Source organism: Schistocerca gregaria, chromosome 1 (assembly GCF_023897955.1).
Source record: "Schistocerca gregaria isolate iqSchGreg1 chromosome 1, iqSchGreg1.2, whole genome shotgun sequence".
In the NCBI taxonomy this organism is placed as follows: domain Eukaryota; kingdom Metazoa; phylum Arthropoda; class Insecta; order Orthoptera; family Acrididae; genus Schistocerca; species Schistocerca gregaria.
In genome coordinates, this window is record NC_064920.1 from 640,058,908 (window position 1) to 640,084,251 (window position 25,344).

The 25,344-nt window shown below is 40.7% G+C and overlaps 1 protein-coding gene across 3 annotated transcripts in view; it reads left to right on the forward strand.

Moving 5' to 3' along the window:
* Positions 1 to 25,344, forward strand: part of LOC126360439 (choline transporter-like 1) — a 141,831-nt gene that overhangs the window by 114,074 nt on the left and 2,413 nt on the right. For all 3 annotated transcript variants that reach the window (XM_050007711.1, XM_050007710.1, XM_050007712.1), the window contains one exon: positions 5,344 to 5,565. In XM_050007711.1, coding sequence (XP_049863668.1) covers positions 5,344 to 5,565 — 222 coding nt within the window. The remainder of the gene's footprint in view (positions 1 to 5,343; positions 5,566 to 25,344) is intronic.

Genomic DNA, 25,344 nt, shown 5'->3' on the forward strand with positions numbered 1-25,344 from the left:
GGAGACAGGGATTAATGATACTGATGTCATCATAGTGGCTGTGGTTATGGAAGTTAATAATTCAGTCCAGAAGACTTGGAGAGTTGTTCTGTTCTTCTAGCAGAAGCAGATAAGCAGTTGTTAGCATCTCTCTTAGACAATGAACTGACATCATTCACTTCTATTATGATGGACATAGAGGAATTATGGGCAAATTTTAAACAGACTGTAAATCGTGCTTTGGAAAAGTATATGTGCCTAGTAAGTGGATGAAGGATGTAAAAGGCCACTGTGGTTTAACAACAAAGTTTGGTAAATGCTGAGGAAGCAAAGGCTGTTGCACTCTCTGTTCAAAAGGGAACACGCAAATGATGACAGTCAAAGGTCAGTAGAGATTCATGCATCTGTGAAAAGATGTATGCATGAAGCATATAACAGCTGCCACCACCAAACACTAGAAAAAGATTTGACTGAGAACCCAAGAAAATTCTGGTCATGTGTCAAATCGCCATGTGGGTCTAAGGCTTACATCCAGTCACTCGTTGACCAATCTGGTATGGCAGTACAAGATAGCAAAAGAAAACCTAAAGTTTTAAATTTCGCACTTGAGACATCGTTTACACAGGAGTATATTACAGACATATTGTCATTTGACCATCGCACAGCATCCGCTATGGAAGACACATTAATAAGCATCCCTGGCATAGAAGAACAGAGTTGAAAACAAGTAAGTCACCAGTTGCAGATGAAATCATGCTTCAGTTTCACAAAGAGTACTCTATGGCACTGACCCATTACTTAGCTTGCATTTATCATGAATCTCTCACCCAGTGCAAAGTCCCAAGTGACTCCAAAAAATCCCAGATGATTCCTGTATATAAGAGGCATAAAAGAGTGGACCCACAAAATTACAGACTGATATCCTTAACAGAGGTTTTCTAGAGAATTGTAGAACATATTCTGAGTTTGAATATAATAAATTTTCTATAGACTGAAAAGCTTGTATCCATGAATCAGCACTGTTTTAGAAAGTATTGCTCCTGTGAAACTCAGCTTGCTCTTTTCTCACATGATATACTGCAAACTATGGATGAAGGGCAGCAGATTTCTAGATTTCTGAAAAGCATTTGACACGGTGGCCCACTCCATACTGTTAATGAAGGTATGAAGGGGAGAATAGATTCCCAGATATGTAAGCAACTGAAGTCTTCTTAAGTAATACAGGGTGATTCAAAAAGAATACCACAACTTTAAAAATGTGTATTTAATGAAAGAAACATAATATAACCTTCTGTTATACATCATTACAATGAGTATTTAAAAAGTTTTTTTTTCACTCAAAAACAAGTTCAGAGATGTTCAATATGGCCCCCTCCAGACACTCTAGCAATATCAACCCGATACTCCAACCCGTTCCACACTCTGTAGCATATCAGGCGTAACAATTTGGATAGCTGCTGTTATTTCTCGTTTCAAATCATCAATGGTGGCTGGGAGACGTGGCTGAAACACCATATCCTTAACATACCCCCATAAGAAAAAATCGCAGGGGGGTAAGATCAGGGCTTCTTGGAGGCCAGTGATGAAGTGCTCTGTCACGGGCTGCCTGGCGGCCGATCCATCGCCTCGGGTAGTTGACGTTCAGGTAGTTACGGACAGATAAGTGCCAATGTGGTGGCGCTCCATCCTGCTGAAATATGAAGTGTTGTGCTTCTTGTTAGAGCTGAGGGAACAGCCAATTCTCTAACATCTCCAGATACTATAGTCCAGTTACAGTAGCACCTTCGAAGAAAAAGGGACCAAAAACTTTATTGGCTGAAATGGCACAGAAAACGTTCACCTTAGGCGAGTCACGCTCATACTGAGTTGTTTCCCGCGGATTCTCAGTGCCCCATATACAGACATTGTGATGGTTGATTTTCCCGTTAATGTGGAAAGTTGCTTCATCACTAAACACAATCTTTGAAACGAAAGATTCATCTGTTTCCATTTGAGCAAGGATAAAATCACCGAAATCGATTCTTTTAATCTTATCAGCTGCAGACAATGCTTGAACCAATTTCAGACGATAAAGTTTCATAACTAACCTTTTTCGTAGGACTCTCCATACAGTTGATTGTGGAATTTGCAGCTCTCTGCTAGCTCTGCGAGTCGATATTCCTGGGCTGCGAACAAATGCTTGCTGGATGCGTGCTACATTTTCATCACTCGTTCTCGGCCGTCCAGAACTTTTCCCTTTGCACAAACACCCATTCTCTGTAAACTGTTTATACCAATGTTTAATACACCACCTATCAGGAGGTTTAACACCATACTTCATTCGAAATGCACGCTGAACAACTGTCGTCGATTCACCTCTGCCTTACTCAATAACACAAAAAGCTTTCCGTTGAGCGGTCGCCATCTTAGCATCAACTGACGCTGACGCCTAGTCAACAGCGCCTCAAGCGAACAAATGTACAACTAAATGAAACTTTATAGCTCCCTTAATTCGCCGACAGATAGTGCTTAGCTCTGCCTTTTGTCGTTGCAGAGTTTTAAATTCCTAAAGTTGTGGTATTCTTTTTGAATCACTCTGTATAATCCAGCATGTTGTCCTTGATGGTGAGTATCGTCAGAGATGAGAGTATTGTCAGCAGTGCCCCAGGGAAGTGTGGTAGGACCTCGATTAGTTTCTGAATGCATAAAAGATCTGGGGGACAGGATGAACAGCAATCTGTGGCTGTTTGCTATGATGTATGGGAAGATCTTGACGTTGAGTGACTATAGGAGGATACACGGTAACTTAGACAAAATTTCTAGGTGATATGATGACAGGCAGCTAGTTCTAAATGTAGAAAATGTAAGTTATACAGATGAGTAGGAAAAACAATCCTGTAGTGTTCAGATACAGAATTAGTACTGTCCTTCTTGACACATTTAGTTCACTTAAGTATCAGGGCATAACATTGCAAAGCAGTATGAAACTGAATGACCATATGAGGACTGTGGCAGGGAAAGGAAATGGTCGACTTTGGTTTATTGGAAGAATTTTAGGAAAGTGTGCTTCATCTGTAAAGGACCCCGCATAAAGGATGCTAAAGCAACCTTTTCTTCACTACTGATGAAGTGTTCGGGATCCACACCAGGTCAGGAAGCAGGAAGACATTGAAGCAATTCAAACGTGGGCGGATTTGTTATTGGTAGCTTGAACAGCAATCTGTGGAGTTGCTTCAGGAACTCAAATGGAAATCCCTGTAGTGAAGGTGACAGTATTTTCGAGGCACAATATTGAGAAAATTTAGAGAACTGCCATTTGGAGCTGACTGCAGAATGATTGTGCTGCCACCAACATACATTTTGTGTAAGGACCACGAAGGTAAGTTAAGAGAAATTAGGGCTCATATGGAGGCATACACACAGTTGTTTTTCCCCTCACTTTATCTGCAGGTGGAACAAAAAAGGAAATGACTATCAGTGGTACAGAGTACCCTCTGTATGTATGTATGTATGTATGTATGTATGTATATGTAAATAAAATAGAAAGAAACTTCCACATGGGAAAAATATATTAAAAACAAAGATTCCAAGACTTACCAAGCGGGAAAGCGCCGGCAGACAGGCACAATGAACAAAACACACAAACACACACACACAGAATTACTAGCTTTTGCAACCGATGGTTGCTTCTTCAGGAAGGAGAGGGAAAGACGAAAGGATGTGGGTTTTAAGGGAGAGGGTAAGGAGTCATTCCAATCCCGGGAGCGGAAAGACTTCCCTTAGGGGGAAAAAAAGGACAGGTGTACACTCGTGCGCGCGCGCGCACACACACACACACACACACACACACACACACACACACACACACACACACACACATATATCCATCCGCACATACACAGACACACACACACACACACACACACACACACACACACACACACACACCCGCACATAAAAGACACAAGCAGACATGACAACAAAGTCATGGAAACAGTGTGGTCCGTTGTATGCTGAGAAGTTTAACAGTGTCAGAGTGTCAGTAAAGAGTGCAATGGTTCGAAAATGGAATCAGACAGGATCTTATTTGAACAAGTCAAAAAACATTCCGAGACGTGGCTGCAGTTTACCAGAAAATGCTTCAGAGTCCTACCAAATCAATCTGATGCCTTTGACAAGAGACTAGCATATCATGTCGATCATGCAGATAAATACTCCACCAGGACCTGCACATGCATCCGTACTGAGTGTCTGTTATGTTGTTCCTGCATTAAAACCAGTAGATGCTCCTGAGCACCTCCAGTTTTGTACGTGGCTGTTCACCGAGATAACAATGAATAACTTTAACATGGATCTATTCTTTATGTCTGATGAAGCCTGGTTTCACCTGAGGGGTTAAGTCAACTCACAGAATCACAAGTTCTGGACAGTGGAGAGTCTGTATAACTTCCACAAAACACCATTGCATGGTCAGAAGGTTGGGGTTTGTTGTGCACTGACTGCACACCACATTATTGGTCCCATCTTCTTTCATCAGACTTGACTTTGGCACGTCACATTGCCAATATTTTGAAAGCATTTTTGGCAGCATTAACAGAGGAGGAAAAATCTAGTTAGTTTCAACAGGATGGAGTAACTGTCCCCACAGGTGGCTGAACCTTGCAGCACATTTACATAATCTTTACACTTGCCAGAGTTACTGGCAGTGGTTAGTCTGGTCACGGCCCTAGATGGCCATCCAAATCACTTGATCTATCAGTGTGCGATTACGTTGTGTGAGGAGCCCTCAAGTCTAAGGCGTATCGCAATGACCCTCATAGTCTCCACCAACCACAACACAACATTTTGGATGAGACTGTAGCAATTACAGAAGTCTAGCTTCAATTTGCCCTGAGCAACTTCCTGACCAGGGTTCAAAGGTGCCAATATTGGGTCGTTTTAAAAATGTGCTACAATCAGGTTAGGTACAGTATTTCCTTTCCTCCGTTGTGTTTCTTTGTACCCTGAAAATCTGTTCTGTGGGCCACTTTATTTGCCCCACCCAGTGTTACCCCACCCCTTTAGTCTTTGTGGTACCTGGATATTTGAGTGACATGTGGATATTTGGGACATGTGTCAACTTCATTCCTCCACCTTCTGCCCGTTCATTTACTGCTTATTCCCTATACAGATATAATTAAGAAGTCAGCAGGGATGGATGTTTTTCCTGGTTGTCAAGTGCCAGTTAACATATGTAACAATTGATAACGCATTTTTAATTAATGTATACATATATTGTGAATTTAGACTATACTGACATAAAAATTTTGTTTTCTGACTGTTTGCATATTGATAATTTTTTTTATTTTTATTTTTTGTAAATAATACTTTTTCTGTTGTTTTCAGGCATTTACAACACTTGGGAGTAATGCTCTGAGACTAGTTACTATAAACAGTGTTGGTGATTTTATCCTGTTCTTGGGAAAATGCTTTGTTACTGCTGTAACAGGATCTGTTGGTTTGGTTTTCCTGCAGAACAATGGAAACCTACATTTCTATGCTATACCAACACTGGTTGTATGCATATTTGCCTTCTTTATATCACATTGTGTCCTTTCATTATATGAGGTAAGATGTAAAATGCAATAGAATATCTTTATTTTAGTGATTGTATTGATGACATCAAAATTTAGTAGATGTTTGGACACAGTAGTATCAAAGGGTAAGGATCAAAAGTAAGTTACCTGTGAGTACTTTAAGAATTAAACATCTGTAGAAGATTAAAAACTAAGAACAGTGTATTTGAACAGTATAATTGATATTGATATGATCTTGTGTCAGTACATTTGTATTTGTACATACATAACATATGACAATACCATGAAAAATGTTAAATCCTCCAAAGGAGTCATCTAGTTAGGACCTAAACACTGGAAATTATTAAATATTAGAAGAAAACTGGGACCTCAAATTACATTTATGCTCTTATTTGAATTCCACTCATTAACATTTACAATATTATGAAAAGAATAGATCGCTACTCACCGTATAGTAGAGATGTTGTTTCACAGACAGGCACAACAAAAAGTCTGCTAACAAAAGGCCAAACATGCTTCTCCTAAAGTAGGCAAAACCCACATGCATGCATTCATGCAAGCACAGCTCTCACACCCATTACCACTGTCTCTGAGGCTGAGGCTGTACTGTAAGCCATGGCACCTGATGAAAGAAGTCATCTGGGTGGCAAGGAGGGAGTCAGATAGGAGGACAGGTGTGAGGACAGTAAAGTGCTGCTAGTGAGAGCATGCATGGGAACAGGGAACAGGGTAGGGCAGTTAGATGCAGTCAGGTGGTGAGAGGGGCTGGTGTGGGGAAGGGGGGGGGGGGGGGGGTGAGAGCAGAAAAGGAGAGAAGTAAAAAGACTGTGCACGTGTAGGTGGAATAGAAAGCTATGTAGTGTTGAAGTGAGAGCAGGGAAGGGGATAGGTTGGTGAAGGACATTGAATAACAAAGGTTGAGGCCAGGGGGTATGGGAATGCAGGTTATATTGCAGGGAGAGTTCCCACCTGTGCAGTTCAGAAAAGATAGAAAGGATCCAGATGGTGTAGGCTTTGAAGCAGTCATTGAAGTGAAGAAAATTGTCTAGGTTGCCCAGCTATTTCTTGGCCATAGTTTGGCAGAGGCCGTTCATGCAAACAGACAGCTTGTTGGTTGTCATGCTCACCTGGAGTGCAGCTTATCTTGTAGATCACATGACTACTTTCACAGGTAGCCCTGCCTTTGATGGGTTGGTGACACTTGTGACCAGATTGGAGTAGGTGGTGGTGGAAGGATGTATGGGACAGGTCTTGCAACTGGATCTATTACAGGGATGTGAGCCATGAAGCAAGGGGTTGGGAGCAGGGGTTCTGTAGGGATGGACAAAGGTAATGTTTAGGCTCAGTGGGTGGCAGAATACCACTGCTGGATGAATGGAAAGGATAGTGGGTAGGATATTATTCATTTCAGGGCATGATGAGAGGTAGTTGAAACCCTGGCGGCAAATGTAATTCAGTTGCTCCAGTCCTGGGTGGTATTGAGTTGTAAGAGGATGCTCCTTTGTTGCCAGACGTTGGGATAATTGGAGATTAGGGGGGACTGGAGAGAGAAGGCATGAGAGATCTGTTTCTTTACAAGATTGGCAGGGTAATTTTAATCAGTGAAGGCCTCAATGAGACTCTTGGTATATTTAGAGGGGGACTGCTCATGCGATGATCACAGGTTGCTAGGCTGTACAGAAGGGACTTCTTGATATGGAATGGGTGACAGCTGTCAAAGTGGTGGCATTGCTGGTGGTTGGTAGAATTCAATATGGATGGAGATACATCTTTGAGATGGATGTCAAAAATGAGTAAGGTGGCTTGTTGGGTCAAGGAGAACAAAATGAAGTGAATGGGAGAGACAGTGTTGAGGTGCTTCTGGAGGAACATGGTTAGGGTATCCTCACCCTCGATCCTGATCATGAAGATGTCATCATTGAATATGAATCAGGTGATGAGGGTTTTGGGATTCAGAGTGGTTGAGAAAGATTCCTGTAGATAGCTCATGAATAGGATTGGCACAGGATGCTGCCATGCAGGTGTCCATTGCTGAACTATGGATTTGTTTTTAGGCAATGCCTTCAAAGGTGCAGTAATTTTGGGTGAGGTTCTAATTAGTGGTGGTGACCAGGAAGGAGGCTGAAAGTTTGGAATCCATCAGGCATTGGGAAAGGTAGTGTTCAGTAGTGTCGAAGTCTTAGGTGTTAGTGTAAAGGGAGGTGGCTTCAATAGTGATGAGCAAGACACCATGTGGTAAAGGAATAGAAAATGGTGGGAGTTGCTGGAGGAAATGTTCGGTTTATTTTATATAAGAGGGAAGTTTATGGGTAATAAGCTGAAGGTGTTGATCTGTGACAGCAGAGATTCTCTCAATGGGGGTACAGTTACTGATGACATTGGAGCATCCTGGATGGTTGGGTTTATGGAGTTTATCCATGTGTGTGTGTAATGGCATTTTTAAATGTTACCCAGTTTGAAGTTACGATGTTCACTGGATACGATACACTTTCAGCCTGTTCATATTAATTTAATGGTTTATGGCATTACTTTCTAATAGGCTGGTATCTAGTGCCATGATTGGACTTGTACAAAGGCTTCCATTTCAAAGCCAATGAAACGTATATGATCTGTGGTGAAGAAGCTCAGACATCAGACTCCCACTGGCAATCTGTACTCATTGTGTGAGAGACATACTGAATAGATTCAAACATGTACATGACTGTATAAACACCTGAAGATGGGCACAAGCCTGAAACTGGTCGTGTGACGAATAAATAATCTTGTATCGTGACTGGTAGCAGATATTTTTCTACACCCCATGAAGGAACAGTCATGGAGTTCGACAGCATCCACTATATATAAAATTGATTGAATAGATTCTATTATGGTAGTTGGGGGCACCAATACTAGATTGGCTGTCACAATAGCTCATACTAATTCTGTATGGACTGCATACAAAGCCATTTTAGGAGTTGATAATGGTAGCAAAAGCAAGGATAAAACACAAGAATAATTTTTTTTATTAGTGTTATGGAATATGGCAAGCTCATAAGCATAGAATGATGTAAAATTGCCAGTCATTATGGTGATGGTATCTGTTTTCCTTTGCCTATGCTACTGAAATATAGGCTCGTGCATGAGATAAGGTGGTGAAACGTTGAATATTTTCCACCCCTTCACAATAGTATCTAATTTTCTGTAATATATTACTATGGCAGATGGGAGAGGCTCACAGATCTGCAGTGCATAGCCTACTTAAATAATAGTATGTGCTGTATTAACTTTCTGTAGGTCTGTTCCCTTTGGCTGAAAGCTGAAGAAACATTACTAAAAACTCCATTTTCAGAAACTTGTGCCGCAGTATTAGGATGATGTTTAGTGCTTGTAAAATACTTTTGATGAAGAATACTTTTTCCCCCTTGAGCTAATCGTTTCTGATCTCTCCTGTGCCTCGGCAACCTTATGTAATTTGCTTTTCGATAGCACCATTTCCTTTTCTTGCTACATGTTACTAGTTTTACGTTTGCCTGATTTTCCTTTTTCTTTTTTCATTACTGTTACATGTGCTGTGCTTGTTAACTCATTAATGCTATATGGCCTGTTGTACAGTTTCTTTACGCCATCCTTGATTTCAAGCAAAAGATCAATATTGTCTGTGTAGTGTGTATTTGCTTTCCTTTTCTGTCATGTATTCACTTCATGCTTCCTCTGAAATAATCACTGAAAATAATCAACAACTTTTCTTACACCAAACAAGATGTTAGTGATTATGCAGGAGAAACGGAGCAGAAATACCTTTCAGGTCAACCAGATTTAGATATTCACCAGTGTTGCTAAATCACTTCAGGCAAATTCGTGGATACTTCCTTTGAAGAGGCTGTGTCTAGTATCTTGTACTATCCTCGTCCAATTCCAGTCTGGGATTGACATTGATATGAAATTGAACTCTAAACTTTGCTTCCAGTTGTATTATTGCCACTTAGATACTGGAGATCGTACACACTGATTATCTTTTTAATTACTACCTTTTTTAATCTAATTGTGAGTATCTTAAACATGAAATTCATTGACCCATTTTGACAGTGTTTGGTGATTTTGTTTAGAGGTCTTAAGTGGCTTCCATAGAATCATTGGAAAAAGTTGAGTGAATGTGCTCCACAGTTAAAGCTTTCTGTCAGAGATTTTACACTTGTTAGCATGTAGGTAGTTTGATCTGTGAAATTTCAAGAGAACTGCAGAATGTTGTGAGGGTAAGAGATTTTCCAGATATTTTGTAACCAAAGTTTGTAAATAAATAATTTTGTTGAGTGGTAGTGAAAGCTCATACTAATTTTGAATATAAATGAACAAGCCAAATTAGTACAATTGTATGCATTTTTGTTATCCAGGAAAATAATTCAGAAGATAAAGTTTTAATTATTATGTAAGAAGATTTATTAGGGGACTAGTCTTGTTTTGTGTATTTTGTTATGTGCATGGTCTCTGTACCATTCCAAGAGAGTTGAAGATGGGCAAAATACTCAAAGGCAGCGAAGAGTGTTCTGCACCAGCTATTCTGTCAAGGTATACCTATGACCAGACATTTAATCAGTAATGTATATATGTATGTATTGGAAAACCGCTGATTATTTGTTATTCAGTAGGTCTCCTGTAACAAGATTCTCATCATATAATATGTTTTGTATGTAAAGGCACAGTAAAAGCCTTAAAAGAACAGAGTTACCAAGCACTGGTTTTTAGTAAAAATTAAGTTATTCTGCAGATAAGAAGAATATTTAACAAGTTGGGGGTTCACAGACTACTTAGAGCTGTAGATCACAATGAGGTAACTTATCCTCACAATGTCTGTTACTTGTTGCTACAATATTTTGATGCAGAATCTTCTGGCTGCTTCAGGTGTATACTGGTGAAAATACACGAAGATCCTCTAAATAAGTCTCCTCTGACACATTTGGAGTGCATTTAGTATAGCACAAGCTCTAATTGTGCTTATCACTTTGAGTGTCCTCATTGGGGGAAGCTCACTTGATCTATATCAGTTCAGCCTAAGGTTGTAATTCTTGTTATGTCGTGATGATGATGAGTCCCAAAAGTTCAGTTTATGGACCAAATCATTCCTGTCACTATAGTTGTTTAAATGACCAGATGAAATACTGTATTATTCAGTAGCAGATTTACTGGCTTGAAGGAGTCTAGTACACCTCCGTTGCTTCACAATACATTGCTAATGGAGTGTGTACTTTGTATAGTTAAGATTTACTGCACTCACACTGAATCCTCCTGCCATGCACAGCACTACGTTGTGTTTGATGAATTCCAGAAGTGCTGAGATTTTTCTGAGGGCTGAAGAATTCTGTTACTGAGAAATTTTGTACTCTGTGTAAGAGACAGGAACACTGAAATAATTTGCAACAAGCTTCTGTCACCCAGCAGTCCTTTCAAAATGTAATGGAAAGTATCTGGGAAGCTTTAAATCCACTCCCAGGGTGAGGTGGCATGGTGGTACTTGAAAAAGGTGACAAAATATTTGGACAAGGTGATTAAAATGTGATAAAATATTTTAAAAAGGTGGTTAAAAGGTGACACATTATTTCAATAAACAAGTATGGCCCAAATGAATTGTTTTCATTTTGGATAGTTCTCTACCAAAAAAGGCAGTGAAGACCATACCAAATTTCTCCATTATGATCCTGGAGGGGAAACACTCATTTTTTTTCTTCATACAAAGTTATTAGTATATGCAGGTAATCGGGTATTGGTAATTTGGTGAAGATAATTGTAACTCACAAGCAAAATCTTCATAACATATTTACCTCTAACAACATTTTGCAGATCAGTACTGAAAAAATATCAAAAAAAATATTTTTGGGTTACTGTTTCTTTGGAATCTTACCCAAAAAAGAAGTAATTTTAGTAAATTTTCTTTTCTCAAGATTTTTCTGAATGATTTCCGTCTCCCTTTCTTTCACTCTTTGTTCTACTTTCATGATTCATGCATCCTCAAGCATCCTGGGTCAATTTCATTACCTATAAATAATTTTTTTCAACTGCTTTCTTCAGGTTAGCTGAAGCCTGAGAGAGAAGTTCTTGTGCGTCCTCAGATAGTTGGTGTCCTTTTATCTTTTCTTTCAGAGCAGCTGTCTCATAGTCAATTTTTTCATGTTATTCATTTTTAAGCTTCTCTTCAAAATGCCTTTGGTTTTGTATCTCTTTTTGTTTTTCGTCTCACTCGAGTTTTCTTTTATTTTCACATTCTTCCTTACAAGTAGTATAATTTACATGTGCCTGCTGTCCATACATAATGAACTGTGAGTCAGTGGACACACGAAGAAAATGTGGGTATTGTTTCAAAGCATCCCTCATAATCAAACTACTGTTTAAAAATCTTTGTCATTGCTGCCTTGTCTTCTCTTAACTTGTGCTCCAAAATTGAATATGTTCTGTGTCATTGTAGACAATCTATTAAAGTTTGCAAGCTTTCAGAGCCAGTGGCTCCTTTCCCGGCAGAAGATTTGACGAGGAAGGAGGAGGGGCAAAGGAAAAGGACTAGTGAGTTATAGGAAAAGGAGTGGCGTGTGGAAAAATTTCTCAGAATGCCAGGTTAGGTTAGACTTGACAGACAAGGTGAGAAGGAAAGACTGGTTGTCAGGGACTGCTCCGGATGAGATTTGAAAATGTGAGAGGCTAAAGGTGGAAGATGGGGTAATATGCCAGACAAAGATTACTGCCAAAACATCATGCACAAGTTGATAAGAGTGGAAAGCTACGTACACTGTATGTGATAGAGGTTGAAGTGGGATGGTGAAAAATAGACAGGTAAGAAAATGAAAGATGTAGAAAACTAAAAGCAAGAGAAGAAAGCAATAGCTACCATGAAGAAATGCCAAGATTGAAGAAATTATTAAGGCCAGATGGGTGGCGAAAACCATGGACATGTAGCACCAGTTCCCACTTGTGGAGTTCTGAAAAAACTAGTGTCTGGGGCAAGAATCCAGATGGCACATGTGGTGAAAGAGGCACCGAAGTCACAACTGTCATGTTGTAAAGCATGCTGTGCAATGGGATATTGTGTGATGCCAGTGTACAGTCTCTGCCTATGCCCATTCATCTTAAAGGTAACTTGGTTGCAGCCTTGCCTATGTAAAAGGCCAAACAGCATTAACATAACATCTGGTATGCTACATGTCTTTGGTCCACATTTCCATGGGGCAATGTAAGAGAAGCCTGAACAACTTATGGAACACTTTCATTTGAAGGTATTTTTTAAAGCACTCACAAGGCATTGTCGGATTTAGACTGAACTGTAGCAGAATTCTCTTTTGGGGAAAAAAAAAAAAAAAAAAAAAAAAAAATATATATATATATATTGAATACCATCTCACTGTTCCAAAATCCTGTTGGCTGAATGTCCTAAAGCATGCCAACATATGGTTGTATGTCTCAAAAACTTGAGATGTGGAAAGTTAAACTTGGACTGAATTCCTTCACATTTTTCCCAGCTAACAGGCCAATAATCAAAATAATGGTAAATACTTAACCAGAAATATGAATATTTCTTCACTTAAACTGTCTGAAGCATTTGCATAGGTATTATACATTGTATCAACATTGCAGGTTCCGATTTTTATAAGTTGCCTGTGCCAAGTCTCCTGGACATCACTATCTGATGGCCTAAATACTTCAGTTCATCAGTCATTAGGTGTCTCATTATCGTAGATGAAACTGGAAAAAAAAAAAATGTTAGAAATACTATCAGAAGATGTTTTGAAGAAAACAGTATAAATATAATTTGACAAATCGATAAAGTAATTGTAAATCATTAATTTCATTGTCTAAATAGATTCAGCGGTGGCAAAACTATCCATGGTACTTAACATGAATATTGTTAGTGCGTGTACTGAACATGAATGTTGTGTCTGATCTGAAAGATCTAAATGCAACTTATGTGGTCCATATTTAATTTCAAAGTTACACTTATGTTTTCTTGAAAGGAAGTTGCTAAAAATAGCCTGAAAACCCTTGCCTTATACTGTATAGAGCAAGAACACACATTGCAAAATAGTTCACTTTCACTAACTTTTCCACCCATGCAGAGACTTTAGTTCGACTTTTCAAGCCATTCACTGAGGAATTTATATTTTGCCCCATCTTGAAAAGTTTATTTTCAAAATTGAACAAGTATCGCAGCAGCAATCTCATTATGACAGCAGAATTAGAATCTGAAAAAAAAAAGAAAATGTAAGCAGTTGTAATAGAGGATCATTTGACACCAATAGCAGTTGTGAACAATATAAAATAATGACAAAAAATTAAAAAGGAACAATCTATCTTCAATTTCAGATGCCCCTCAAGTTAGATTTTGTCATCTTCCATTAATTAATCATTCCAGAAAGTCAAATGTGTGAACATGAATACAGAAACTTGGAAATGGAGGAAAATAACTAATTTCCTTCCTAAAAGGAAAGAAAAGGTTGAAAAAGGTGTCAAACATTTTAAAAGATGACAAAAGGTGACAATGTAGAAAAAGGAGACTGAAGGTGATAAAAATGACTGACTCCTCACCCTACAGTCATTTTTTGTATGAGCAAAGAAATCTACTCATTAGGAGCATTCAGATCTGAGCATTCTGAATAAACCAATAATTTGATATTTGCGCCATTATTGCAGGGAACTTTTGTTGCAACATAGTGATCACAGTGACAATTTTCTGTTGTAAGGTTATAGTACTCTGTTTTCATGGTTTGATGATGACGTTATTTTCCTCTATGAAAGCATAAAAGAATTGCAGAACATGTTGAATTGAATAAACAGTCTACAGAGCACAGAACAAACGAGAGAGAGAGATAGAGAGAGAGAGAGAGAGAGAGAGAGAGAGAGAGAGAGAGAGAGAGAGCAGCAGCAGCAGCAGCAGCAGCAGTAAACATGGGAATAGCAAAATCATATCATCATAATTGGAGACCATATTGCAGACAAAGCGAAGAAATTCTGTCATCTTGAAAGCAAAATAACACGTGACTGACGAAACAAGGCATATATAAGATACATACAGTACAGTAGGGAGAAAGAGATCATCCCTCACCAACAGAAGTTTACTTGTATGAAATCAGACTTTGTGAAGAAATTTTTGAGACAGAAAATCTGGAACACAGAATTGTATGTAAGTGAAACAGCACTTGTCAGAAAACCAGGAAAGATGAGAAAAGAGGCATTTGGGATGTGGTATTACTGAAAGATGTTGAAAATTAAGAGTACTGTTAAGACAGTAAATTAGGTGGTACTCAGCAGAGAATTTCTAAGAAAATGAATATGTTGAAAACACTTACAAGAATTAGGGACAGGGTGATAGAACATACGTTAAGATGTAAAGGAAGACTGTCCATGATGTTATAGTGAGTGACAGAGGACAAAGAAGTCAGAGAGTTTTGAACATATTCAGCACTCCATCTTCTACCCTACTCTGCCCATAGACAGAAGAAAACAGTTTACAAGAACCCACACTGGTGGCAACTTAGAGACCAATGGAATGAAACAGGTAGTTCAGGAAGTAAGTGAAAGCAGACATCATAAAGTGAATGAATAACTAAAAAAAGTCCAAAGCATAATAAAGTTGTCTTAAGCGTATGAAACAACCCAGAGAGCAATCCAAATCAGGAAAGGTCAAAACTCTACTATCAAATGGTGCATAACTAAAGGCTTCAGTAAATAATAAGAGATCGGCCTGCAGTATTTATCAGTGAATACTTGTCAGAGGGTGGCACCTCATCATGTTTGCTGTGGAGGCTGTGCCTCCCACATGCACAAGCCGCATCTTTCTCCTCGAGCCTGAGTATCTCTAACGTGTTCTCCCTGTTCATACTTGGTCTATGCAGAGAATCCGAATCACCGCTGGATACTAAACCCCTTTTCGGCCTATGCCAACTTTGTTGAGGAAGAAGGAGAACTGCAGGAATTCCCCTGAAAGGCTGCTTGTGGTAGGCCCTCATTATCAACTGGGGTGGGTAGCAGCACTATCTGTGGAAGTCCTGACTGAATTATGGAGTGCAGGACACAACTTGGGTCCACCTGTAGGGTATTAGGGTTGGTCTCTGTGGACACGACAGGTCTATAATGTTCGACCTCCACCAACGGTGAGGGTAGGGGTCTACCAGGGGAGCTAGAAGTGGCATAGGGAGAAAAGGTGTTTGACTTCATTTGCTTTTCATTGTTGACTTCTTGTTGATGCCTAATATGAGGTGGAGCTTGTAGCAGTAAGAGGCAGGCTGGTGGGATGGTTTGTCCCTGGAGTAGTTGAGGATTATGGAATGCCCAGTTGCTGATAGAGGCGAAAGAAGGGATGGTGTGTCAGACAGGGTGCACTCCATTGCTGGACGAGCTGCTCCTGGCTGGCCTCAGCCTTGGACATCTGTCTCCCCCTATTGCTAATAACAATACCTTGGTGCACCTAGGGTTACGGCCAAAAGTATGAGCCCAGTTGGGGAGCCCACATAGACGAGGATGGTGGGTCCACTGAGTTGGGTGCAACACATCAAATAGGGTGCATAGTTGACACCCATGTAGAATTTTGGCTAGGGTGTGTCCATTCACAGAGAGTTAGTGAGTGCTTCACCGGAGTCGGCTGTTGTCAGTAGTTACACATCTGCATCTTGAATGTCCTGACCATCCACACGGCTTTCGAATTAGATGCAGGATGGAAAGGGGCAGTGGTCAGGTACTCAGTTCTATTGCGTCGACAAATATCCTGAAACACAGATGCTGTGAGCTGAGGGCTGTTGTGAGAAACCAGGGTGGAAGGTGCTACTTCTATTGCAGATATGATGGACAGGGTATGGAAGTAGCTGCCATAGTAGTTGTAGTTGTCCTTGCGATGGAAAGTTAGAGGGGGCATCAACAACAAGCAACCACAATGCTTCCTGGAATGGGCCGGCAAAATCAATATGCACTCTATGCCAGAGATGGTCAGAGCATGATTGTAGGTTGAAATGCTGTGCTGAGGCTGACTGGTTGTTGGTGCAGACCTGCCAGTTCCAGGTGGATATGTTCAAAAGGGAGCTTCAACTGCAGGCCAATACATGTTATGCTGTGCTGTTGCCTTTATTTCCCAGTGTCCAATGTGTAGGAGCTCCATCAATATGTGGGGGGCAGGATCTGGGAGGAACTACCATTGGCATTCAGCATTGTCTGTAGCCAACAAATGACCCCCTCAGTGACATTAAGCATGTGCCACAAGGAAAAATAAGAGTGCCATTCCAGGTCTGTCTCCTTAGGCAAATGTTGTGGTCAGCCCCACCTTAACAGCAAGCACTACCTTGTACAGGAGCAGATGACGGTCAATTTCTGCTGCTACTTCATGCGCTGTACTCAGAAATTTGTAAAGGATATATCTCTGATTTGCATCTAAGGCAAAACGCAATGCCTCAAGCCTATGAAGTTTGGCATCCGGGTTGCACGGCAATCAGGAATGTTGCATCAGCATTGAAGAGCTGCGAGGTGGGTGATATAGAATCTCACATGTATAGTTACTTAGGAGCAATGTCCATTATCACAGGTGGTGCACCATTTCATTAGCAATTTTTGAGTAAGGGCAGAATAACGAAATAAGGGACTTGTGATTGGCCAGGTGAAACTGGCTCAATGAAGATACACATGAAACTTCCAGACACTATATGTGTGATAGCTAACACTTCTCAATTTGCAAATAATTTTGCCACTGGCATATTTTGGGACTGTACGTCACCAATGCCACAATCTGATGCATCAGTGTCAAGCATTAAGTTTGTATCTTGATTTGGGCATCACTAAACAAGGGGCCTACCAAAGGCACTTTTAAGTTCCATGAAAGTCTTCTGGCACACATGTGACCGCCTAGACTTCACTCTTTTTTTACACAATTGGTTGACTGGGATGGGAAACATGGACTGCATCCATAATACTTTACTTTGCTGTAGTTCTTTTAGGTTCTTAGGAGTCAGTACGTTAGTGATTGGATCATATGATCATGTATGGGCGTGAGCCCATCACTACTTAATATACGTCCTAAGTATATGATACTTTGCTCTAAGAAGTTACATTTGTCAAAGCAAGAATGCAGACCTTAGGCTTTTGATCATTCAAACTTCATCTGTAGATTGTGTAGGTACTTCTCCCACATGGGCCTGGTAAGTAACAAGACATAAAATTATTAACGTAATTGGGGATATCTCTGAAATACACTACTGGCCATTAAAAATGCTACACTATGAAATGGCATGCTACGAACACGAAATTTAACTGACAGGAAGAAGATGCTGTGATATGCAAATGATTAGCTTTTCAGAGCTTTCTCACAAGGTTTGCGCCGGTGGTGACACCTAAAATGTGCTGACATGAGGAAAGTTTCCAACCGATTTCTCACACACCAACAGCAGTTGACTGGCATTGCCTGGTGAAACGTTGTTGTGATGCCTCGTGTAAGGAGGAGAAATGCGTACCATCGTGTTTCCAACTTTGATAAAGGTCAGATTGTAGCCTATCACAATTGCAGTTTATCATATCGTGACATTGCTGCTCGCGGTGGTTGAGATCCAATGACTGTTAGCAGAATATGGATTCAGGAGGGTAATACGGAACGCCGTGTTGGATCCCAACGGCCTTGTATTACTAGCAGTTGAGGTGACAGGCATTTTATCCGCATGGCTGTAATGGATCACGCAGCCACGTCCCGATCCTTGAGTCAACAGATGGGGACGTTTGGAAGACGACAACCATCTGCACGAACAGTTTGACAACGTTTGCAGCAGAATGGACTGTCAGCTCGGAATCCAGGGCTGCGGTTACCCATGATGCTGCATCACAGACAGGAGCACCTGCGATGTTGTGCTCAACGACAAACCTGGGCGCACAAATGGCAAAACATCATTTTTTCGGATGAATCCAGGTTCTGTTTACAGCATCATGATGGCCGCATCCGTGTTTGGCGACATCGCGGTGAACACACATTGGAAGCATGTATTCATCATCGCCATACTGGCGTATCACCCGGTGTGATGGTATGGGGTGCCATTGGTTACACATCTCGGTCCATATTGTTCGCATTGACGACACTTTGAGCAGTGGACGTTACATTTCAGATGTGTTACGACCCGTGCCTCTACCCTTCATTCGATTTCTGTGAAACCCTACATTCTGTGAAACCCTACATTTCAGCAGGATAATGCATGACTGCATGTTGCAGTACAGGCCTTTCTGGACACAGAAAATGTTCGACTGCTGCCCTTGCCAGCACATTCTCCAGATCTGTCACCAATTGAAAACGTCTGGTCAATGGTGGCCGAGCAACTGGCTCGTCACAATATGCCAGTCACTACTCTTGATGAACTGTGGCGTCGTGTTGAAGCTGCATAGACAGCTGTTCCTGTACATGCCATTCAAGCTGTGTTTGACTCAGTTCCCAGGCGTATCAAGGCAGTTATTATGGCCAGAGGTGGTTGTTCTGGGTACTGATTTCTCAGGATCTATGCACCCAAATTTTGTGAAAGTGTAGTCGCATGTCAGTTCTAGTATAATATATTTTTCCAATAGATACTCATTTATCATCTGCATTTCTTCTTGGTGCATCAATTTTAATGGCTAGTAGTGTATCACGAGAACACTTGTAACTCCAAATGACAATCTGTTATAATGACAGATGCTGAATGGTATATTAATCACTAAAAGCTGTTTCATCTAATCATCTACAGGCAAATGAAAGTAGGCATCAGTGAGACCTGTCTTCAAAAAATAATGGCCCTTGTCAATTTAACCTATAATTCTTCTGGTCATGAAAGTGGATACAAATTAACACTTACTTGGGCATTAATGGTAGTCTTAAATCACCACAAATGTGAAGTGATCCAATAGGTTTCTTAACCATGACCTGGGGCTTAGACTGCTGGCTAGATGATACTATGGTTATAACACCCAAACTGTGCAACATGTCTAGTTCTGCTTTAACTTGCTCATGTGTGGCGGAAGGTAATGGATGAGCTCTGCAAAACTTAGACACTGCCAATTGTTTTAAGGATATGTGGACCTGGAACCCTGTTGCACAACCTAATGTAGGCTCAAACAGCTGCTTAAATTGTACACACAATGTATTAAGTTTTGTAAATGGGATCACATTTGAAATTAGATTTACCTGCTCCTGAATTTGCAAACCAAAAAGTGAAATAGTGTGTAAACTAAAAATGCTAGTTGTCATCCAAGACTTGTCTAAAAGCAAGGTCAGTTGAAGTGCTATATTTTTATACTTAACATGGATGATGATCTGACCTCGCAACAGGATCAGCTGGTCATTGTACATCACTCCTTCACACTGAGGAGTCTGTAGCTGTGGGTAGCCAGTGCACTAGTAAGTGTCTTCATTAATCTGCTGTCACCCCATTAATGACCAGTTGCAACGAGAGAAGTTACACACCTCCTCCTGCTGCCATGGGCGCTACCAAGATAACATGTAGCATGCTGATCGCCAATGTTGTTAATGCTTGGTGGCCAAGGCAGGCATTTGCTAGGTGTTCTGGTTTGTGGCATACAAAACAGATGATATCCTGAAAGGACAGTGATGCCTTTGATGGTGTTGCCTCCAATCTGGACACGTTTTGACGGCACAGACTTTCTGTCATTTGATGATAATGGGGTGGAACATCCTGCATAAGACTCTGCTCATTTTGAGATGCACAAATGGCTGACAAACCATTTCCATTTGAGTGTATCTACCAATGAGGAGGGTGGAGGATTGATAGCTACTGTACTAACTACTACTGAATCCCCTGTTGTCAGATTACAGGATGAACTGGTGCTTGGTAAAACAGATGATGACATTGATGGGAAGTCACCGGATGATCGTAGATCACAGTGGCGAATAACACTACTGACAAAGTTAAAACCAGAGGAATTGTAGTATATAGTATGCACTGATGCAGTTACTTCATTAGCTATGACAATTTTTAACGTCACTCAAGTCGGGGTCATGCTACTAAAGCCAACCCAGCGAGGAGGCACAGTGGTTAGCACACTGTGCTCACATTCGAGAGGTTGACAATTCTAACCTGCATCTGGCCATCCTGAAGGTTTTCCGTGATTTGCCTAAATTGCTTCAAGCAAACGACAGGATGGTTCCTTCGAAAGGGCACAGCCGACTTCCTTCCCCTTTGTTCCCTAATCCGATGGGACCAAAGACCTCACTATGTGGCCCTTCCCCTAAATCAACCTGTGGTCCCCTCCCCTAAATCAACCAACCAACGTCTAAAGCCTTTGCTGTAATTTCTCGATCAGGAACGAGATGGACAAAAATATCACAGATAAAGGGGTTCGCGTATGATGTGCCACACTCCTTACAAGAAAAACCACACTTGCGAGCCGAGCCTTGTGAGTCAGCCCCATGCAGCATAGGTCTGCTTACATTGCTTAACATATTGATTCAACTTGAAGCTAGTAGTGCTGATGTGAGTTTAGTGACCTTAGTAATCAATCAGAAAACCACAAACATCAGAAAAAGTCAAATTACTAGAATAAAAGAGTGGACATATTTTTTGCACCACTTTGTGCTGTTTATTACTAGAAGACAGTGAGAGCACACAGTGACATTCAGGGTCAGCTATTTGACTTGACTTGACTTGACTTGACTTGCAGTGAATGACAGAATGTTGTAAATAGACCTCCCACCTCTTGTCTACCTCATTGAAACAAGCGAGATGCTGATGGGGAGGTGAGCAAACTGCAACTGCTAACTGTTGTTGGTTGTACAGGGGCTACAACAGCTTTTTCTGCTGTTCCTGGTTGAATTCCTACTGTCTTCCTTGCTAATGCTGTTATTGCAGTTGTTGCTCTGAAGGTAAGTGACAGTGGAGATTGCAAAGCAAATGAATAACCAAACCAAGTCCTGAATGTAGCAAAGTCATCTTGTGTATATTCGACAATCCAGAGAGCAATTCAAATCACATATGTAAAGCAGGCAAAGTCAAATGACACATAACTGAATGTTTCCCCAACTGGTGAGATACTAGCTAGCAATAGCCAGGCTGTGGTATTTAGCAGTACACACGTCAGATGGCAGTGCAATTTGTTGGACTGAAGTACTCAGTACCCTACTCATACTCATGAGACTTCTTTAGGATCACCTATGGTGTCAGTTGCATCTCAGCTCAATTCATCCAAAATTCAAGCAACAACTGTCCACCATGTTTCAGGAAGCATGGGTCCAATTCATTGTTAATTTATCAAGACTTAGTGGTAAGTCTGTCCTGAAGATTGAAAACAGCTACAGTACCAAAAGGGGCAACACATTTATTTATTTCATGTTTGGCATGTTGCAAATGAATAGCAATAGATAACTGAAGTTATTTGGTCATATAGAGCAAATATTTTTCAGGAAAAATCAAACAGTGGAAAATCCAGGATGGCATAATGACAATATTATGAAAATGACAGTTTCACTTATCATATTGCAGAGATGCTGAGTCACTGATAGGCACAGCAGAAAGACTGTCAAACAAAGCTTTCGGTCAAACAGGCCTGCATCAATGTGTGTGTGTGTGTGTGTGTGTGTGTGTGTGTGTGTGTGTGTGGTCTATTCTGATGAAGGCCTTTTTGGCCAAAAGCTCTGTTTGACAAGTCTTCTTGTTGTGCCTACCTGTGACTCAGCATCTCCACTGTATGATGAGTAGCAACTATCTTTTTCATAATACTGGCATATTTTTCGAGTGTAGTCATGTATTGGCTATAACTTTGAAGAAACAGGAAATATTCAAAATCATAGATAGAATCATTTGGATCGATGGTAAAAATAAGTTTAATGTGGAATGAATTTTCAGTTCTGCAGTGGAGTGTGTGCTGAAGTTCTGGTAGAATTAAGGATATTAGGGAGGTTTGTGAGTCATGATAACTGAGTCTGTAGATAATTTTCCCTCAAAAGGCAAAGATTCTGGATTTGTGTCTTGATCGGACACACAGTTGTAATCTGCCTGAAAGTTTCAAGGATAATCTACATAGAGATTTAAAGAGACTTGCTTTGGTCCAGAAATGTGTATGTCATTCAGGAACACACATTTCAATAACTGGCCAGCAGCCATTAAAAGCTAAGCTTCTAATAAACTTTACTTTAAGAGGAAACTAAAGTATTTACAATTTGTGAAATACTCGGGGCAAGATTTTCCAGCAATCAAAGACTATTTTATTCACTTTACAGATCACAAGAATTAAGTACTTGTTGGTAGCCAACTTGTACTCCCATGATAAATTTCGTAGTAGAACAGATTGATGCATATATTATTAATAATATCACATAATTTGTATTACACAAAATCTGGCTTCTGCACATCTTCAGTGCATGTGTACAATAGCCTAAGAATTGCTATACATACCTCAGTGAACTATACATTCGCATGTTCAGTGGCAAGCTTGTTATTGCCTTTTAATGGAAATTTGCTTAATTTTTTTTTTACTTATTCCTCTTCAGTTAGATTCAAACAACTTAGGATCTGAAGAATGAACATTATCATATCTCTCTTTTGTTTGAAGATGTATACTATGTATTCTTCAAACAATTGAAAATACAGGATGGTATAACACAATGCAATAGAGAGTGAAATAGAATAGCCTGCTCCTTACAAAATAGAGGTGTGGGACAGCAGACATGCACATTTGAAGTATATGTAAAAGTAGAGTAAGGTATTGGACAATGTCCTTCCTCAGACTTAGGACAAACAAACACACACACACACACACACACACGCAAAGAAGGCCTCTATCATCTTCAGCACAGGTGAGCATTGACCTCATTTTGGGATAGTAGGGGGGGGGGGGGGGGGGGGTTACAGGGAGGCTGACAGATAGCAGGGTAGGTGTGGAGGAAGATACTGTAGTACAGCAGAGGGATTGTGCATTGTGCAGGGAGGTGGTGTCTACAGGATGCTGGCCTGTTAAGTGTGTCAGGAGGCTGTGCAGTTGCTATTCATACAGACAAACAGCTTGTTAGTTGTCATGCCTCTGTAAAATGCTGCACTGACCACATGCCTGGTATCACAGGTAGCTCTGCCTCCTCCTATCCCACCAAACACAGGGCCACTTGTCTACCAGCTTAACTGCAAACATTGTGGTATTGTACACAGGTATGCCCACTATCCACATGAATGGCCACTGCTAAATTGTGACCAAGAGACAGCTCAACTGCCCTCTTGCTGAGCATGCCACCCAGCACTGTGTGCTGTACTTTGACAACTAATTCACAACCTGCGCCACCTGGATTCTTCTCAAGAACACCATATTTTCTGAATTGTGCATGTGAGAACTCTCCCTACAACATATCCTTCAATGCCATAACATCGTGCCCTCAACCTGCACTAGCCCCTGTCCCCATTTGCCTCGATACCCTTTCCTGCTCTCATTCCTGCTTGCTATCCCTCCAGCACACCCACATAGCCTTTCCCATTCTCTGCTTCTTCCCTTTTCCATTTTCCCCCCAAGCGCAGCCTCCTGATCATCACCTAACAGTCCAAGACACTTCACCACCATATCCTGCACACTCCTACAGGGAGCACTATAGCATCTTCCCCCAACCCTACTGTGCCCCCCCCCTTTTCCCCCTTTTTCTCTCTATAGCTCTTCTGCACTCGACAGTCCATCCCAGCTGGGATTGCTGCCCATTGCATTTGGGCCTCAGTGCCTGAAGGCGACAGTGGCTGTGTGTGTGTGTGTGTGTGTGTGTGTGTGTGTGTGTGGTGTTTTTTTTTTTTTTTAATCTAAGAATAATTTGATGCAAATAGCTTAGTCTACTTTTAAATGTGTTTGCATGCTGCTCATTGCTTCCTCTTTGTCATGCGCGGCTCGTTGTTTCTATACCGGGGAAGGCTGTGGAATTTATCGATCGGCGCCAACATAGACCTTGGGTGACGCTACAGATTTCTGACAAACAACTAAGAATTCAGGGGGATGGGGGTGGGCAGATCACTCTCCACCCATAATTTTACATACTATATCTTCTATAATCAGGTATTAAATATCATTAGAAGCTAACTTCTATTTAAAATCTTTGGTTAATGTTTTTATACGTTGTCATTATATTTTCTGACACTTTGCAGCAAATCGTATGAAAAGACGCGTTTCGGAGAGATCTTTAATGCGATGAAAGTTAACTTCGCGTCTGTTTAATATTTTTGGTGGTTTCAGTTCTAAACGTAAGGCGTTTATTGTGGTTTACCTCCAAAGCTCGAAGTTTACGAGTTCGCATGATGATACTGTGATGTTTTTGTGACGTCACAGATCTTGTGGAAGTAAAACTCACTAAAATCTTGCAAAATACACTCCAAAAAGGAAACTTGCTAATATAACACGGTATCAACAAAAGCAGTCAGCATCAGCAAGCAAATAAAGTAAAGTAATGGGACAAATTTCGCGCACTTTTGTCCTCTAATCACTTATGAAACTCTCGCTAGATGGCAGTACTGTTATGTTACTGTAGTCTAGTGCACTCTGGCGGGATATTTGCAAACTTATTCTAAATGTGGATAAAATAGGCAATGGCAGAAACAAAACAACTATGTAAAACATTATCAAAACAATAATACTAAACATTGATTAATGACGCATCGAAGTGTAGTAGAGATGTGCACAGACAGAGATTGGATTGCGAAGTTTCAGCCACTCTACATTCCTTTATTACATAGATAGCGGAATGTGAAAAACGTGTGGTGGTTGGTATGACACCTTAGGCTGCAAGCTCTGAGCCTTCAGGTCGCCCATAAAGAGCAGTACTATGTGGAAGCCATGCCTCCAAACCGCTACTACATGCAGCTTACGGACGTTCCAAGGCACAGCC